Raw genomic sequence first — 18,833 nt, forward strand, 5'->3', positions numbered from 1 at the left:
AACATAAGTAAAACGTAATTGGCCAAATAAAATTCTAAAAACACTTTTTTGTTCATTTTGTGAGATATATAAATCACCTCTGCAAATCAGCATGTAGGCATTGCAACAGAAGTTGTCCTTTAGGAAGACCTGAATGAGAAGAGGGTAGGAGCCTTCTCAGTTTGCTAATCTGTAGTTCAATAATCTCATCAAGACAAAAACCAAACAAAACATAGCATTCTTTTTCTCAACAAAGTTAATAATATCTCACTGATTATCCTTTTTATAGATTCATAGGTTCCAAGGCCAGAAGGGATCATTCTGATACTCTAGTCTGATCTGCTGTATGACACAGGCCACACAACTCCCCCAAAATCATTCAATTTGAACTAGAACATATTTTTTTTAAAAAAATCAAATTTTGATTTAAAAATTGCCAGTGATGGAAAATTCAGCACAACCCTTGGTAAATTGTTCCAATAGTTAATTACCCTCACTGTTAAAAATGTACACCTTATTTCCAGTCTGAATTTGTCTAGCTTCAACTTCCAGCCATTGGATCACATTATACCTTTTTCCACTACTCTAAGGAACTCTGGGTAGAGACCATCGAATTGTGGAAGTCAACGAATGGCTACGCAGGTGGTGTCGGAGAGAAGGCTTTGGATTCTTTGACCATGGGATGGTGTTGCAAGAAGGAGGAGTGCTAGGCAGAGACGGGCTCCACCTAACGAAGAGAGGGAAGAGCATCTTCACAAGCAGGCTGGCTAACCTAGTGAGGAGGGCTTTAAACTAGGTTCACCGGGGGAAGGAGACCAAAGCCCTGAGGTAAGTGGGAAAGCGGGATACCGGGAGGAAGCACAGGCAGGAACGTCTGTGAGGGGAGGGCTCCTGCCTCATACTGAGAATGAGGGGCGATCAGCAGGTTATCTCAAGTGCTTATATACAAATGCACAAAGCCTTGGAAACAAGCAGGGAGAACTGGAAGTCCTGGCACAGTCAAGGAATTATGATGTGATTGGAATAACAGAGACTTGGTGGGATAACTCACATGACTGGAGTACTGTCATGGATGGATATAAACTGTTCAGGAAGGACAGGCAGGGCAGAAAAGGTGGGAGAGTTGCACTGTATGTAAGGGAGCAGTATGACTGCTCAGAGTTCAAGTATGAAACTGCAGAAAAACCTGAGTGTCTCTGGATTAAGTTTAGAAGTGTGAGCAACAAGGGTGATGTCGTGGTGGGAGTCTGCTATAGACCACCGGACCAGGGGGATGAGGTGGACGAGGCCTTCTTCCGGCAACTCACAGAAGTTACTAGATCGCAGGCCCTGGTTCTCATGGGAGACTTCAATCACCCTGATATCTGCTGAGAGAGCAATACAGCAGTGCACAGACAATCCAGGAAGTTTTTGGAAAGGGTAGGGGACAATTTCCTGATGCAAGTGCTGGAGGAACCAACTAGGGGCAGAGCTCTTCTTGACCTGCTGCTCACAAACAAGGAAGAATTAGTAGGGGAAGCGAAAGTGGATGGGAACCTGAGAGGCAGTGACCATGAGATGGTCGAGTTCAGGATCCTGACACAGGGAAGAAAGGAGAGCAGCAGAATACGGACCCTGGACTTCAGAAAAGCAGACTTTGACTCCCTCAGGGAACTGATGGGCAGGATCCCCTGGGAGAATAACATGAGGGGGAAAGGAGTCCAGGAGAACTGGCTGTATTTTAAAGAATCCTTATTGAGGTTACAGGGACAAACCATCCCGATGTGTAAAAAGAATAGTAAATATGGCAGACGACCAGCTTGGATTAACAGTGAAATCCTTGCTGATCTTAAACACAAAAAAGAAGCTTACAAGAAGTGGAAGGTTGGACAAATGACCAGGGAGGAGTACAAAAATATTGCTCAGGCATGCAGGAGTGAAATCAGGAAAGCCAAATCACACCTGGAGTTGCAGCTAGCAAGGGATGTTAATAGTAACAAGAAGGGTTTCTTCAGATATGTTAGCAACAAGAAGAAAGTCAAGGAAAGTGTGGGCCCCTTACTGAATGAGGGAGGCAACCTAGTGACAGAGGATGTGGAAAAAGCTAATGTACTCAATGCTTTTTTTGCCTCTGTATTCACGAACAAGGTCAGCTCCCAGACTACTGCACTGGGCAGCACAGTATGGGGAGGAGGTGACCAGCCCTCTGTGGAGAAAGAAGTGGTTTGGGAGTATTTAGAAAAGCTGGATGAGCACAAGTCCATGGGGCCGGATGCGCTGCATCCGAGAGTGCTAAAGGAGTTGGCGGATGTGACTGCAGAGCCATTGGCCATTATCTTTGAAAACTCATGGCGATCGGGGGAAGTCCTGGACGACTGGAAAAAGGCTAATGTAGTGCCCATCTTTAAAAAAGGGAAGAAGGAGGATCCTGGGAACTACAGGCCAGTCAGCCTCACCTCAGTCCCTGGAAAAATCATGGAGCAGGTCCTCAAGGAATCAATTCTGAAGCACTTAGAGGAGAGGAAAGTGATCAGGAACAGTCAGCATGGATTCACCAAGGGCAAGTCATGCCTGACTAATCTAATTGCCTTCTATGACGAGATAACTGGCTCTGTGGATGAGGGGAAAGCGGTGGACGTGTTGTTCCTTGATTTTAGCAAAGCTTTTGACATGGTCTCCCACAGTATTCTTGCTAGTAAGTTAAAGAAGTATGGGCTGGATGAATGGACTATAAGGTGGATAGAAAGCTGGCTAGATCATCGGGCTCAACAGGTAATGATCAATGGCTCCATGTCTAGTTGGCAGCCGGTATCAAGTGGAGTGCCCCAAATGTCGGTCCTCGGGCTGGTTTTGTTCAATATCTTCATAAATGATCTGGAGGATGGTGTGGATTGCACCCTCAGGAAGTTTGCAGATGACACTAAACTGGGAGGAGAGGTAGATACACTGGAGGGTAGGGATAGGATACAGAGGGCCCTAGACAAATTAGAGGATTGGGCCAAAAGAAATCTGATGAGGTTCAACAAGGACAAGTGCAGAGTCCTGCACTTAGGATGGAAGAATCCCATGCACCGCTACAGACTAGGGACTGAATGGCTCGGCAGCAGTTCTGCAGAAAAGGACCTGGGGTTACAGTGGACGAGAAGCTGGATATGAGTCAACAGTGTGCCCTTGTTGCCAAGAAGGCCAGTGGCATTTTGGGATGTATATGTAGGGGCATTGCCAGCAGATCAAGGGACGTGATCGTTCCCCTCTATTCGGCATTGGTGAGGCCTCATCTGGAGTACTGTGTCCAATTTTGGGCCCCACACTACAAGAAGGATGTGGAAAAATTGGAAAACGTCCAGCGGAGGGCAACAAAAATGATTAGGGGACTGGAACGCATGACTTATGAGGAGAGGCTGAGGGAACTGGGATTGTTTAGTCTGCGGAAGAGAAGAATGAGGGGGGATTTGATAGCTGCTTTCAACTACCTGAAAGGGGGTTCCAAAGAGGATGGATCTAGACTGTTCTCAGTGGTAGCTGATGACAGAACAAGGAGTAATGGTCTCAAGTTGCAGTGGGGGAGGTTTAGGTTGGATATTAGGAAAAACTTTTTCACTAGGAGGGTGGTGAAACACTGGAATGCGTTAGCTAGGGAGGTGGTGGAATCTCCTTCCTTAGATATTTTTAAGGTCAGGCTTGACAAAGCCCTATCTGGGATGATTTAGTTGGGGATTGGTCCTGCTCTGAGCAGGGGGTTGGACTAGATGACCTCCTGAGGTCCCTTCCAACCCTGATATTCTATGATTCTATGATCATCAAATATTTGTTCCCCATATAGGCACTTACAGGCTGTAATCAAGTCACCTCTTAACCTTCTCTTTTTTAAACTAAATAGATTGAACTCTTTGAGTCCAGCACTATAAGACACGTTTTCTAATCTTATAATTCTTCTCATGGCTCTTCTCTGAACCCTCTCCAGTTTATCAACATACTTCTTGAATTGTGGGCACCAGAACTGGACACAGTGCTCCAGTAGTAGTTGCGCTAGTGCCAAACATAGAGGTAAAATAACCTCTCCACTCCTACTTGATATACCCCTCTTTATGCTTCCCAGGATCACATTAGCCCTCTTGGCCACAGTGTCGCATTAGGGTCTGCCAATGTGGACCTCTTTACAGGAGCACTCTCATATTATGCAGTATCAGAATAAATAATTAAAACTAAACAGCTTTTAAAACTGATTGTTGTGTGTTGTCCTTGTCCCATCCTAACTAGCAAAAGCCTTGACTGTCAGCATTACAGCTCAACCAATCAGGAAGCAGAAAGCAAGATCTGTCAGTTGCTGTACTTATGCCCCCATCCAGCCACTTTCTTTCATTGGTTTGCTTCCTGCATGCTGGAACCATGGAACATTAATTACCTCTTCTTCCTGTTCCACTAGCCCTTTTCCTTTCTTCTTTCCTTGTAGAAGAAGAAAAAGACTGAAGGAAGAATGAAAGAGACAAAAGGGGGGGGGGGGAGAATAAAGAGTTCATAAAGAGAAGAGAAGCAACAAGGAACACCATTCCCCTTCTACTTTTCATAGTCCCAGCATCTCTACTGTAAGTAAACTCTCTTCTGGGTTTTCTACTGCTTGCTATGTCCACTGTTAGCCAAGATTATTGCCATATAGGTTAGCAGAAGTGTGTTGTAGGACAAGGGAAGCTTACTTACTGGCAATCTGGTTTGTTATAGTCCTCTTCTCTCCTCAGAAAGTGTTGCTTGGAATAGGTTGTCTATTCCTTCCTGCCTTAGAAAGAACTTGTAATTGAGGGAAATGGCTGAATTGAGGTTCAAGTACTGCAGATGATTGCAAAATCTTGCTGCCTCCTTCCTGACAGGTGGAGCGCCATCATGACAACATTCCAGGCTGTTGTCAGGTAGGATGGCAGAAAAGGACTATAAGAAACTGGATTACAAGTGAGCAATCTTCCCTTAAAATGTTTTATAGGAGCAGGTCCCTGAATTTTATTTTGTATTTGTTTAGTTTATTTTCAATTTAAAAAAAAATCACAGACATACACTGTGTTTCCAAATCATTAGTCTGAATTAGCAAAGTCTACTGTAAAACTCAGTTTTTCAAATAACTACATACTCCTGGGAACCAGCGAGCCCAACGTTCTTCCACTTCAGAGATGGTTCTAATTTCTTGTCAATGGGTTTGCTTTTTACAAGAGGACTCTTGGTCTTCTCAAACACATTCTTTTCTGAATAATCGTAAATCTTCTGGGATTGGCCTGAATCCTCAGCATCAACTATTTCCATATGGTGATAATGCTTTTCATACGTTGGTTCTTCAGAAAAAGTATAATCCTATAAAAAATGGAGAAATGGTTTGTCAATCATATTGCCACATGAAAAATACACATTAAAATAAGTTATAAGAAGAAATCCCAGGATACATTACTTTAACAATTATATATGGCATATGCAGAACTTCAAATGCATTCTATTGTGTACATTTAAATTGCCTTTCAAAGAATGCAGTATCCATATTAATTTGAAAATTCCGAGGGTGAATACATTTGCCACCATATACAAACTGAAATGTATTTAAAAACAAAATTATTAGCTAAATTTAGAAATTCTTGAACTTACTCTAAAGGTGCATTTTTTCCCATTGCTAATCTGTGACACCAGCAGTACTACAGAATCCAGTTTCAAACCAATTTTAATAGTCCAGTTTTGCAAACTCTCTCACTCTGCTTTCAACAGACTACTTGTATAAGGGCTATTTTCATGAGTAAAGCATTTGCAGGATCAGGTCCTTAGTTTTTAATCTTTAATTAGAAATAAAATAATCCACTCTGTGAATGAGTGCTGATCAACACATTCCCTACTTGGACAGTGAGGCTTGAAACACTGGTTCATATCTCAAGAATACATCCAACTCTACCACATGGTGTGGAGTGTTTGTTGCCATTTTAAAATATGCTATCCCCCACAAAAATTATGTTACAAATAAGTTAATTAATATGCTGATTGGTTTCAAGTTAGTATGTTAATTTTTTTAAAGTAAAATTAATATAAATATTTTCTCTTTATATTTTTTCTGTTTTGCCTTTGAAGTGTGTTTCGGTACAATCTCATGTAGGGAGCTGAATGGCCTTACAAAACCAACAATTGGCTCTGTCTAGTACCAGGGTTTTTCAAAGCATCAACAACAGAACACCTACTGCCTCGTGTGAACTCTTATTTCCTACTGGACTATTCAGCTTTGACAGGAAAGATAACTTATGCTCTTTCATTATTATTATTCCAGCTGTCACTAGCATGTATCCAAGCAGTGACACTATTTTATGGACCTGTTCCAAGGCAGTTTTAAAGAGACTGTCAAAGTGTGGCCTGCCTCCTATTAGTCTGTGATCGGAATTAACTGTCCCATGCATGCTGACCCAAATGTCTAACACTTACCTAACTCATGTTAACTAACACATTTTAAAAGTGTAATCTAGACAAAGTAGATTGCCTTTAACACATGCTAAAATGGTCAAGTTAAAGCCTGGGGGGAATCCTAGTCAGGCCATAACTTAACCATTTTAGCACATGTTAAAGGCAGTATGCTTCTTACAGCTACCCTGTGGTAACATCTTTAACATTGACTCTAACATCACACCTTTAAATGTTAGTCTAGACAAGGCCAATAAGGCAATACAAAAGCTGATTAGCTTTGCAATATATGTGAGGTAATGAACTCTTTGAAGCTATTCCTCACTGTCGAAAATGCATTAAAAAAAAAAACAGTTACCTTCCTCTCGTAACTGTTGTTCTTCGAGATGTGTTGCTTATGTCCATTCCGATAGGTGTGTGTGTGCGCGTGCCGCATGCACGATCGTCGGAAGGTTTTTCCCTTAGCGGTACCCATCAGGTCAGCTGTGGAGCCCCCTGGAATGATGCCTTCATGGCGGTGTATATAGGTCCCTGCCAACCTGCCGCCTGCTCAGTTCCTTCTTGCTGGAATACTCCAACAGAGGGGAGGCAGGTGGGATTTGGAATGGACATGAGCAACACATCTCGAAGAACAACAGTTACGAGAGGTAGGTAACCGTTTTTTCTTCAAGTGATTGCTCATGTGAATTCCAATAAGTGACTCCCAAGCAGTTTCCCCGGAGGAGGGGTCGGAGTTCACCTGGTTGCTGAATGCAGGACTGCCCTGCCAAAGACTCTATCGTCCCTCTCCTATTGGGTGATGGCATAGTGCAACGTGAAGGTGTGGATGGAAGACCATGTTGCTATCTTGCATATGTCCTGGATAGCGACCTGCACAAGGAATGCTGCGGACGAAGCCTGCGCTTTTGTGGAGTGCTCCGTCAGCGGAGGGGATGGAATCTTAGCTAGCTCATAGCACGTTCTGATGCAGGACATGATCCACGATGAAATGCACTGGGACGAAATGGGAAGCCCCTTCATTCTCTCTGCTATTGCAATAAAGAGCTGTGGTGACCTATAAAACGGCTTTGTGCGCTTGATGTAGAAGACTAGGGCCGCCTGACATCCCAGGAATGAAGCATTCGCTCTGTTACTGGCATGTGGCTTAGGGAAGAACACAGGTAAAAATATGTCCAGGTTCACATGAAACTGGGACACTACCTTTGGTAGAAATGACTCTCCAGGGGGGCTCGGAAGTCAGTTCTCTGAGCTCGGAGACCCTTTAGGCCGAGGTTATGGCCACCAGAAAGGCCACCTTCCAGGAAAGTTCCCTGAGGGAGTCAGAGTCTGCTTTTCTGAAGTCCAGAGGGTAGGTTGCCATGGGCTCATAAGGGGGCCTCATGGGCGTGGAAAGGACCATCCTGTCAATCCAGGAAGTTTTTGGAAAGTGTAGGGGACAATTTCCTGGTGCAAGTGCTGGAGGAACCAACTAGGGGCAGAGCTCTTCTTGACCTGCTGCTCACAAACAAGGAAGAATTAGCAGGGGAAGCGAAAGTGGATGGGAACCTGGGAGGCAGTGATCATGAGATGGTCGAGTTCAGGATCCTGACACAGGGAAGAAAGGAGAGCAGCAGAATACGGACCCTGGACTTCAGAAAAGCAGACTTTGACTCCCTCAGAGAACTGATGGGGAGGATCCCTGGGAAAATAACATGAGGGGGAAAGGGGTCCAGGAGAGCTGGCTGTATTTTAAAGAATCCTTATTGAGGTTGCAGGAACAAACCATCCCGATATGTAGAAAGAATAGTAGATATGGCAGGCAACCAGCTTGGCTTAACAGTGAAATTCTTGCTAATCTTATTAAACACAAAAAAGAAGCTTATAAGAAGTGGAAGATTGGACAAATGACCAGGGAGGAGTATAAAAATATTGCTCAGGCATGCAGGAGTGAAATCAGGAAGGCCAAATCACACTTGGAGTTGCAGCTAGCAAGGGATGTTAATAGTAACAAGAAAGGTTTCTTCAGATATGTTAGCAACAAGAAGAAAGTCAAGGAAAGTGTGGGCCCCTTACTGAATGAGGGAGGCAACCTAGTGACAGAGGATGTGGAAAAAGCTAATGTACTCAATACTTTTTTTGCCTCTGTCTTCACGAACAAGGTCAGCTCCTAGACTACTGCACTGGGCAGCACAGTATGGGGAGGAGGTGACCAGCCCTCTGTTGAGAAAGAAGTGGTTCAGGACTGTTTAGAAAAGCTGGACGAGCACAAGTCCATGGGGCCGGATGCACTGCATCCGAGGGTGCTAAAGGAGTTGGCGGATGTGACTGCAGAGCAATTGGCCATTATCTTTGAAAACTCATGGTGATCAGGGGAGGACCCAGATGACTGGAAAAAGGCTAATGTAGTGCCCATCTTTAAAAAAGGGAAGGAGGAGGATCCTGGGAACTACAGGCCAGTCAGCCTCACCTCAGTCCCTGGAAAAATCATGGAGCAGGTCCTCAAAAGGAATAAATTCTGAAGCACTTAGAGGAGAGGAAAGTTATCAGGAATAGTCAGCATGGATTCAGCAAGGGCAAGTCATGCCTGACTAACCTAATTGCCTTCTATGATGAGATAACTGGCTCTGTGAATGAGGGGAAAGCAGTAGACATGGTATTCCTTGACTTTAGCAAAGCTTTTGATATGGTCTCTCACAGTATTCTTGCCAAAAAGTTAAAGAAGTATGGGCTGGATGAATGGACTATAAGGTGGATAGAAAGCTGGCTAGATCATCGGGCTCAACAGGTAGTGATCAATGGCTCCATGTCTAGTTGGCAGCTGGTATCAAGTGGAGTGCCCCAAGGGTCGGTCCTGGGGCTGGTTTGGTTCAATATCTTCATAAATGATCTGGAAGATGGTGTGGATTGCACCCCCAGCGAGTTTGCAGATGACACTAAACTGGAAGGAGTGGTAGATATGCTGGAGGGTAGGGATGGGATACAGAGGGACCTAGACAAATTAGAGGATTGGGCCAAAAGAAATCTGATGAGGTTCAACAAGAACAAGTGCAGAGTCCTGCACTTAGGACGGAAGAATCCCATGCACTGCTAAAGACTAGGGACCGAGCGGCTAGGCAGCAGTTCTGCAGAAAAGGACCTAGGGGTTACAGTGGACGAGAAGCTGGATATGAGTCAACAGTGTGCCATTGTTACCAAGAAATCTAACAGCATTTTGGGCTGTATAAGTAGGATCATTGCCAGCAGATCGAGGGACTATTTGGCATTGGTGAGGCCTCATCTGGAGTACTGTGTCCAGTTTCGGGCCCCACACTACAAGAAGGATGTGGAAAAATTGGAAAACGTCCAGTGGAGGGCAACAAAAATGATTAGGGGGCTGGAGCACATAACTTATGAGGAGAGGCTGAGGGAACTGGGATTGTTTAGTCTGCGGAAGAGAAGAATGAGGGGGGATTTGATAGCTGCTTTCAACTACCTGAAAGGGGGTTCCAAAGAGGATGGATCTAGACTGTTCTCAGTGGTAGCTGATGACAGAACAAGGAGTAATGGTTTCAAGTTGCAGTGGGGGAGTTTTAGGTTGGATATTAGGAGAAACTTTTTTCACTAGGAGGGTGGTGAAGCACTGGAATGGGTTACCTGGGGAGGTGGTGGAATCTCCTTCCTTTGAGGTTTTTAAGGTCAGGCTTGACAAAGCCCTATCTGGGATGATTTAGTTGGGGATTGGTCCTGCTTTGAGCAGGGGGTTGGACTAGATGACCTCCTGATGTCCCTTCCAACCCTGATATTCTATGATTCTATGACCAGGTTGAGGTTGCACTGGGGAATGAGCTGCCGCGCCTGGGGATAATGCCTGTCCAAGCCCTTGAGAATCCACCATGGGACTCCCGAAGACTGACCTACCTGCTGCCCCTGGGTGGAAGGCTGAAATGAGAGCCAGGTGTACCTTGAGAGATGATATTGCCAACCCCTGCTACATGAGGTACAGTAGGTATTCCAAAATAAGGGGAATTGATGCTTGCTGTGGAGGGTTGCCCATCTGCAGAAACCAGACGGAAAATCGCTTCCACTTTGGCAGGTACGTGGCACGAGTGGAGGGTTTCCTACTTCCCAGCAGAACTTCCCTAACTGAGTCAGAACACTGACGATCTAGCAAGTTCAACCATGGAGTTTCCAGGCCATGAGGAGGAGAGACTCCAGGTTGGGGTGTTATAGACAGCTGTGGTCCTGTGTGATGAGGGCCGGGCACATGGGAAGGGCTACTGGTCTGTCCACTGAAAGGTTCAACAGCATGGTGAACCAGTGCTGGCGGGGCCACACTGGCGCTATGAGGATCAAGGAAGCCCTGTCCCGGCGAGCCTTGAGGAGGACTTTGTGTATGAGAGGGACGGGTGGGAATGAATACAGCTGGTGATTCGTCCATGAAAGGTGAAAGGCTTCTGCAACGGAGCCTGGGCTGTGGTTCAGAAAGGAGCAGAACCGCTGGCACTTTCTGTTGCTCTGCTTTGCAAACAGGTCTGTGTGGGGAAAGCCCCACCTCTGGGAAATCGAGAGCACGATGTCTACCGGGAGGGACCATTCTTGACTGTGAAACGAACGGCTGAGGATATCAGCTAGCTCATTTTGCACTCCCAGAAGGTATGACGCCTCTAGGTGTATCAAGTGGGCGATGCAAAAGTCCCACAGCCTGAGAGCTTCCTGGCACAGGGGAGAGGAGCGAGCACCACCCTGTTTGTTTATATAGAACATCGCTGTGGTGTTGTCCGTCATCACCGACACACATGCACCCTGAAGGTGGGCCTGGAACACTTGGCATGCCAGACGAACTGCCCTCAGCTCCCTTACATTGATGTGCAGCGATAGTTCTGCATGGGACCGTAGGCCTTGGGTTCTGATATTGCCCAGGTGCACTCCCCAACTGAGCGCCGAGGCATCCATGACCAGCGATAGCGTAGGTTGGGGTTTGGCAAAGGGTACTCCCCACAGACCACTTGTGGCTGTAGCCACCAGCGGATAAACTCGAGAATGCAAGGAAGGAGGATAACTATTCTGTCCAGTGGGTCCCTGCTGGGCCTGTGCACCTGCGCCAACCACGCCTGGAGGGGCCAAAGGCGCAATCAGGTGTGCTGGACCACGTCTATGCAACTGCCATATGCCCCAGTAGTTTCATGCAATTTCTGGCTATCGTTGTGGGGACTGGCAAAGGTTCTTGATTATATCCGAGTGCTTGGAAGTGCAGGTTGGGCAGGAAAGCCCTGGCTTGCATGGAGTCCAAGAGAGCTCCTATTAATTCTATTCTCTGCGTCGGAGCTAGTGTGGATTTGGGCATGTTCAATATGAGGCCCAGCCTGAGGAAGGTGGCCTGAGCCACAAACACATGCTCCTCCGCCTGTGCTTGCGATATGGCCTTGATTTCCAGGTATGGGAAAACTTGCACCTGACATTAGCGAAGGAAGGCTGCCAGGACCGCCATACATTTCGTGAATACCTGGGGGGCGCCGAAAACCCAAATGGGAGCACCCTGAACTGGTAACGCTGGCCAGTGACCACAAAGTGAAGAAATCGTCTATGGGCCAGGATAATGGAGATATGAAAGTACGCATCTTTCAAGTCGAGGGTGATGTACCAGTCCCCCGGATCCAGGGAAGGAATGATGGAGGCCAGGGAGAGCATGCGAAACTTCACTTTCTTTATGAATGTGTTGAGGTCTTGCAGATCCAAGATAGGTCAGAGCCCACCCTTGGCCTTAGGGATGAGGAAATAGTGGGAGTAGAACCCCTTGCCCTGAACTCCTGAGGAACCTCCCCTATTGCCCCTAGAATGAGGAGCAATTGCACCTCCTACAGAAGGGAGTTGTTCGTGAGAAGGGTTCCTGAAGAGGGACGGGGAAGGGGGGTGGGAGGGAACAGAATTGGATACAATATCCCACCTCAACCATGCTCAGAACCCAGCCATCTGATGTGATCTGGGACCAAGCATGGTAGAAGTGGGACAGTCGATTCACAAAGAAGGGGTAAGGATCTGGACTCGGTACTGGTGCTCCATCCTCGAGCACATCTTCAAAAGTTTGGCATTGGGCCAGGGGGCTGTTTTGAAGAACCCTGGCCTTGGTCTGGGGAGGACTGTGACGGGCACCTCCAACTATTCCTGCCCCGTCTCCTGGACGAGTCTCACCTCGGGGGCCCTGAACAGAAGTGGGATGGGGGCTGAGGCTTGAATGACTTTCTTTGGGGTGCAGAACTGTGGATCACCAAAGACTTTAGAGTCATCCATGAGTCCTTAAGACTGTGCAAGCGAGATTCAGTATTTTGGGCAAACAAGCCTGCACAGTCGAAGGGCAGGTCCTGGATAGTGTTCTGGACCTCTGGTGGTATACCCGACACCTGTAGCCACATGCTGCATCTCATTGTAATGGAGGTGGTCATAGTCCAAGCCGCCACGTCTGCCGCATCTAACACAGTCTGGAGGGAGGTTCTTGAGACCACCCTGCCCTCCTATAGAATTTCATTAAACTCCTTGCGTGATTCAGCTGGGAGCAACTCCTGAAACTTTGCTAATGCACTCCAGGAATTGAAAGCATAATGGCTGAGTACCGCTTGCTGGTTGGCAACATGAAGCTGAAATCTCCCAGTCGAGTCGACCTTCCGGCCGAAAAGGTCCAGCTTCTTAGTGTCCCATGACTTTGGAGCAGGACCCGGCTGCCCCTGCCACTCCTTATGACTTTCCGCGTCGACCACGAGAGTCCCTGGTTGGGAGTGGGTGAAAAGGTGTTCATACCCTTTCTGCAGCACAAAATATTGTCTCTCCACCCCTTTAGTGGTGGATGGTATCGAGGCTGGGGTTTGCCAGAGCACCCTCGTAGTGTTCTGGATAGTTCTTATCAAGGGCAAGGCCACCTTAGATGAACCCTCCGGGGCAAGGATGTCCACCATTGGGTGCAACTTCTCTGTGACCTCCTCCACCTGAAGGTTTAGATTTAGGGCCACCCTCCTAAGAAGGTCCTGGTGTCCCATGGTGTCCATTGCTGGTAGAGTGGTGGTGGTGCCTGCCACCGCCTTGTCCAGCGAGGAGGAGGCCTGTGGGACCGGGTCTTCCTGACCTTCCGGCTCCCTAGAGGCTCAGTCGGGTGCATCAGTCCCCCCACCCTCAACTGGAAGTGGCTCCAGTACCACTGGCGGCGCTGGCTCGGATGCTGCGCCCGAGTGTGAAGGCCCAGAATCCTTATCCCGTGTGGGGTCCTCCGGAGCCCTGGCGGTGTAGCATGACACCGATGTCACTGAGGGGGAAGCACGGGGTGCGGATGCCTCCAATGAGGACCTGGAGCCCTGACCCTGAGTCTGATGATAGGCCCAAGGAGTCCAAAAGGGCCACTGTACTGGGTCCTGCCACTGGGGTGGCCAGGATACTGCCGGTGCTGACAAGTCCATGACTCTATGGTGCTGGCACCGGTGCCAGGATTGTGAGTGGTACCAGCTGTGTTGGGAGACAGAAGACTCAACCTCCGAGTCGGAAGAGTACTCTGAGCCCGACCATGGGGGGCGCGGAGCCCAATGGTGCCAGGGAGCGGCCGAGGTGATGGGGAGCGGCGCCGAAACATTGTGGGCTTGCCCCGATGGTGAACAGGGGGCGGTGCCGCCATCGGTGTCATGAAGAGTGCTGGAGATGGTGCCACATAAATGCTGTCATATGCCGTAGATGGTGCCATCGTCGGTGCCGCTGATGGTGCCTGAACTTGGGCCGACATCTGGAGCAGTGCCGTTGCTCGCATCTTTGGGGCCGGGGACTGTACCATCATGGCAATAAGGTCCCGCGCTGCCTTGTGGTATGCAGCGTGGAGGGGAGATTGAGATCTTCCTCCAATTCCCCCCGAGTTTGGGAATCCACCGGCACTGGACTCAAGGGACCTCCGGTTGGGGCTGGAGTCAACAGTGCCGGGTCTTGAAGGCCAGGCCGTGGGTGTCCCACCGCGGGACACACCCTGCTGGAATTCTCTTGGGGCTTCTTGACGGGGGAACGACCCCTGTCCGCCTTCTTTTTCTTATGCAGCACCGGGGACTGTGAGTGGTGCCGCCTGCTAGAGCTGGCTTTACGAGCCAGGGATTGGTGCTGATGCTTCTTGGAGGAGTCCTTTCTTGGTGCCGGGGCGTCCCACACCGAGGCCGGGGCACTGTGCACTGATGATGCCGGTGCTGTTTCCGGTACTGGCTGAGGGCGGAGGGCCAACACCATCAGAAGGAGCTTTAAACGATAGTCCCACTCTCTTTTAGTCCTGGGTCTAAAGCTCCTGCAAACTGAGCATTTGTTTGTCTGATGACCTTCTCCTAGGCACTTAAGACAAGCAGTGTGCAGATCGCCTCTGGGCATACGTTTCGTACCCCTCTCGCACACCTTAAACCCCTGCAACCGAGGCATGCCACGGTCCCTGGGGAAAACTGGGGGGGCGGATGGGGGGCAAAGTAAGCTTAACTAACTAACTACTGTAACTACAACTCAATTAAACTATTTACAAATAAGAAAAAAGGGAACCACTGGGTAGCCACCTGCAAATGCAAGAGACTGAGCTGCTTCAACGACTGTCACTGGCGGTAAGGAGGAACTGAGCAGGTGGCAGGTCAGCAGGGACCTATATACACCGCCGTGAAGGCGCCACTCCAGGGGGTCCACAGCCAACCCAACAGGTACCACTAGGGGAAAAACCTTCCGACGATCGTGCATGCAGCGCGCACACACACACACACACACACACCCCATTGGAATACACATAAGCAATCACTTGAAGAAGAACTATCGTTTCCTCTAAAGAACCATTTATTTTATCTCAGAGAAACAATCATAACAACTGAGCTGCAACTTAATTACATTTAGACAGAGTGAGAAATGCAGCGGCTGTCCAGAGACACCAACATCTTTGGAGCTTTTCTGTTAGTTGTTGCTACCTAGCAATTTGCTATGAGGAAGGGAATACCCATTTATTCCAGATCGGCAGAAATAATAGTACATTTAATATTTTACACACAAAATTTATAATGAATTCAAAAACTGTATATTTTCAAAAATATACATCTCTGGGGAATTTCTGCCATACTAACAGGAACACTTACTGTATTTTTAAATTCTATATTAACTCTACCTTCAAGAGTTCTAAAGCAGAGGCAGTTCGCTTACTTGCCACTAAAACGAAGAACACTACACTTCAACAATACCAACCTTTATTACATTATATGTTCTAAATATTGAATCTACTAACCTAGATCTCCCATGGGGTAATAAAATATTTTGCTGCTGCCACTAAGCTGATATACTTTATATTCTTCAGTATAACAGTAACTCTATACCAGTAGGGAATACAGAGTTAGAAGTGATTTATCTGACAAAATTGAAGAAATCAATATTTACATTTGTTAAGTAGCTACATTTATTACCATAGTAAAAAATGATTAAACTAAGAAAAGCAAGTGTGTTATCTAACAAACAGTAACTTCAAATATGTGCCATTTTCAATGGGGGATAATTTATAAAAATCTAGCATTTTCTATCTTTGGTGATCACGTGAAGTCAAACCTTTTTAAAACCTTTACTGCAGTAATCATGTCTAAAAATGTTCATACATCACAATACTTATGAACTGTAAATTCACATTTATATATAGTTCTGAAGAATTATTTTTGTCTAAGCAAGGATGTAGAATGAATTTTAAAGCAATATATTATTAAAACAGTGTATTATTTTTAGACAGAACAAAATATTAAAGGTTAATTCCAAAACTGTCAAAACCAGCCACTGGTTTTATGTGCCCGACTTGAAATACCTTAGGTCTGACTTTCAAAAATGTGCTACTTCAGTTAAAGTAAACCTGAGCTCAGCACCTCTGAAAATCAGGCCCAAGGTGTCTCAAAGTTGGACACACAAAAATGAAGTACTCAAAAGCAGTGTCTACTCTTGAAAATTTGGCTCCTAATTATTTGCTCATTTCACCAAATAAAATGGAGTCCCATAAACATGAAAATGAACTCTAAGAATTTTCTTCCAGCTAATTACATTTTTATGATAAATAATTTAGCTCTTCCGTGTAGGGGAAATATATACTGTATTGTTGCCTTGTGAGCCAACATTCAGGGTATTGCAGGTTGTTTCTGTTAGGAGGAGAAAATGATAGTTGTTGGGTTTTTTTGTGAAAGCCTATTCATTTACAAAGAATGTACACAAAGTCCTGTTTCCCGGAACACAGTAGGAATCAAACAGGAGACAGTTTCCTTGCTCAGTATTCCAACCAGCACTTGATCTGTCTCTCTTTGATTTTTCTCAAAGTGACACTATAAGTGTGCTTCTCTAGCTGTCCTTGGCTTTCTGCTTGTTCTCTGCCCAGCAAAAAAATACCAAGCCCTCTGCCTTTGCATTCAGCCTCAAATAAACCTCTCCACCCACATAGCTCAGCCAGTGGCGCTGGAACACTTCGTAGTGAGGGTGCTGAAAGCCAGCTAAGGAAACTGTAAAGCAGTGGTCCCCAAACTCGTGCTCCCCTTATCCCTGTCCATGCCCCCCGCCCCCCAGAATCTTGGCTTTGGGAGTGGGGGAGACACAGACGGGTAAGGGGGCCGAGGCCGGGGCCACAGCTGGTGGCAGGCGTGGGAGCTGCCACAGCTGGTGGCAGAGCCTCAGGCATGGGGCCGGCAGCCGGGACCCTAGGCACAGGTCGGGGATGCTGCAACACCCCCACACACCCTTAGTTCCCGTGCTTATGAGCTCAGCTCCTGATCAGCCTTGCATGTGGCCTTCATTTTGGGTGGTGGCTCCTATTGTTTCAGTTACCTTATTCCAAAAGGAGCTTAACTGCTTCTGACATTTATCCCAAATGAAGGGCAGCTGTTCTACCCACCAGCTTCAACTAGGTACCATGCAACTCTCTTGTATAACAGCTTTAAAAGGTCAATGAAAGGAATTCCAGACCCTGCTTAACACTGCTCAATAATGGACTGTGCTCTCCAAGTCAATTACAAATTAGTGCTGATGAGTTCTGAAAGGAGTCCTGTTGAGCTTTTGAAAGGATGGCAGTTGTGGCCCAGGGCCTTGAGGAAGGTACAGTATTCCTCATCTTGGCATGCAAACATGAAGACTCAGATCCTTGACCCATACCCTGAGTGTGAAGTATCAACAACAGAAGAGGGTGAGATTTTAGGCTGAAAGAAGTTATCTCTTCTTCCTGTTTCTCCTAAAGAACATTAGCAGGAGACTGTTCGGAGGAAGTTCTCTCCTCCGAACAAAGCAAACTTGTTCCAGACCTCACATACTGTACATTCTGTTTCTGTATTGATAAATACCATGTATTTCTTTCTAACCACTTAAAATCACAGTTACAAAAAAGAACAGTTACTCACTGCAGCAAGAATATTTTCCCTTCTAACAACTCTCCCCCAGCATATGCAATGTGCTTTTTAAGTTTTTTAGTGCTTGTGAAATATGCCAGATTGACTGTACAGGAAATTGTAGCCATTAACCAAAGAACAGATACAGCAAAGGCAGTAGCAATGCAAGCTTCTCTATGTTATTCCATAAATGATTTCAACCATGAGATGGAGAAACTGTTATTAGGAATTTCAGAGTAGCAGCCGTGTTAGTCTGTATCCGTAAAAAGAAAAGGAGTACTTGTGGCACCTTAGAGACTAACAAATTTCTTATGCTCTAATAAGTACTCCTTTTGTTATTAGGAGTGTGTAGATCAGTCTCTATATCAGTTCAAATCCTAGCTCTCTGCTGAGAAAAGCTAGGAAAGGATGATACTTATGGTGCAGGGTTTTCTCATATGGAGCCATATCTCAATAAGCTAAACATAGTTGACAGTTATTTACTAAACACCATAAAATGTGTTTTATGCTATGCAAAATGTAAAGGAAGTACGTTGCCTGCTTCAAGATGCCAGGTTCTGGTTAGAATTTAAATGGCAAGATAAACCAAAGTGCTTTAGGAAGTTATAGAATAGAATATCAGGGTTGCAAGGGACCTCAGGAAGTCATCTTCTTGTCCAACCCCCTGCTCAAAGAAGGACCAATCCCCAATTTTTGCCCCAGATCCCTAAATGGCCCTCTCAAGGATTGAACTCTCAACCGTGGGTTTAGCAGGCCAGTGCTCAAACCACTAAGCTATTCCTCTCCCCCATATATTAGTGCTTCAGTAGGTGGCATTCTTCCCAAAGAGTCAGTACTTAAAACCAGTGCTCCGATATGGTGTGAGGGGGCCACTCTGCTGCTGGAGGAACCATCTTTCAAATGACATGTAAAACTAAGGTCCTGAACCTTTGTGGATATTAAGGCTATAAGTACACTGCAAACCACTTGAGGCAGCTTACATGTGTCAATGGAAGGACTCTGGCAGGAGGAAGGTAGCGGGGAGCAGCCAGAGCCTTTCCACACTGCCTCCCCCTTGCCAGAACGTTTCCCCACTGCTGAAGTCTTTCACTGTGACAAGGAAAGGCTCTGGCAGCTCTCTATGGC

At 46.5% G+C, this 18,833-nt stretch overlaps 1 protein-coding gene across 1 annotated transcript in view; it reads right to left on the reverse strand.

The window, feature by feature from the left end:
* Positions 1–18,833, reverse strand: part of ODAD2 (outer dynein arm docking complex subunit 2) — a 191,105-nt gene that overhangs the window by 148,472 nt on the left and 23,800 nt on the right. The window contains exon 8 of the mRNA XM_037890904.2: positions 5,078–5,295. Within this exon, the coding sequence (XP_037746832.1) occupies positions 5,078–5,295 (218 nt within the window). The remainder of the gene's footprint in view (positions 1–5,077; positions 5,296–18,833) is intronic.

The sequence above is a fragment of the Chelonia mydas genome, chromosome 2 (assembly GCF_015237465.2).
Source record: "Chelonia mydas isolate rCheMyd1 chromosome 2, rCheMyd1.pri.v2, whole genome shotgun sequence".
NCBI lineage: Eukaryota > Metazoa > Chordata > Testudines > Cheloniidae > Chelonia > Chelonia mydas.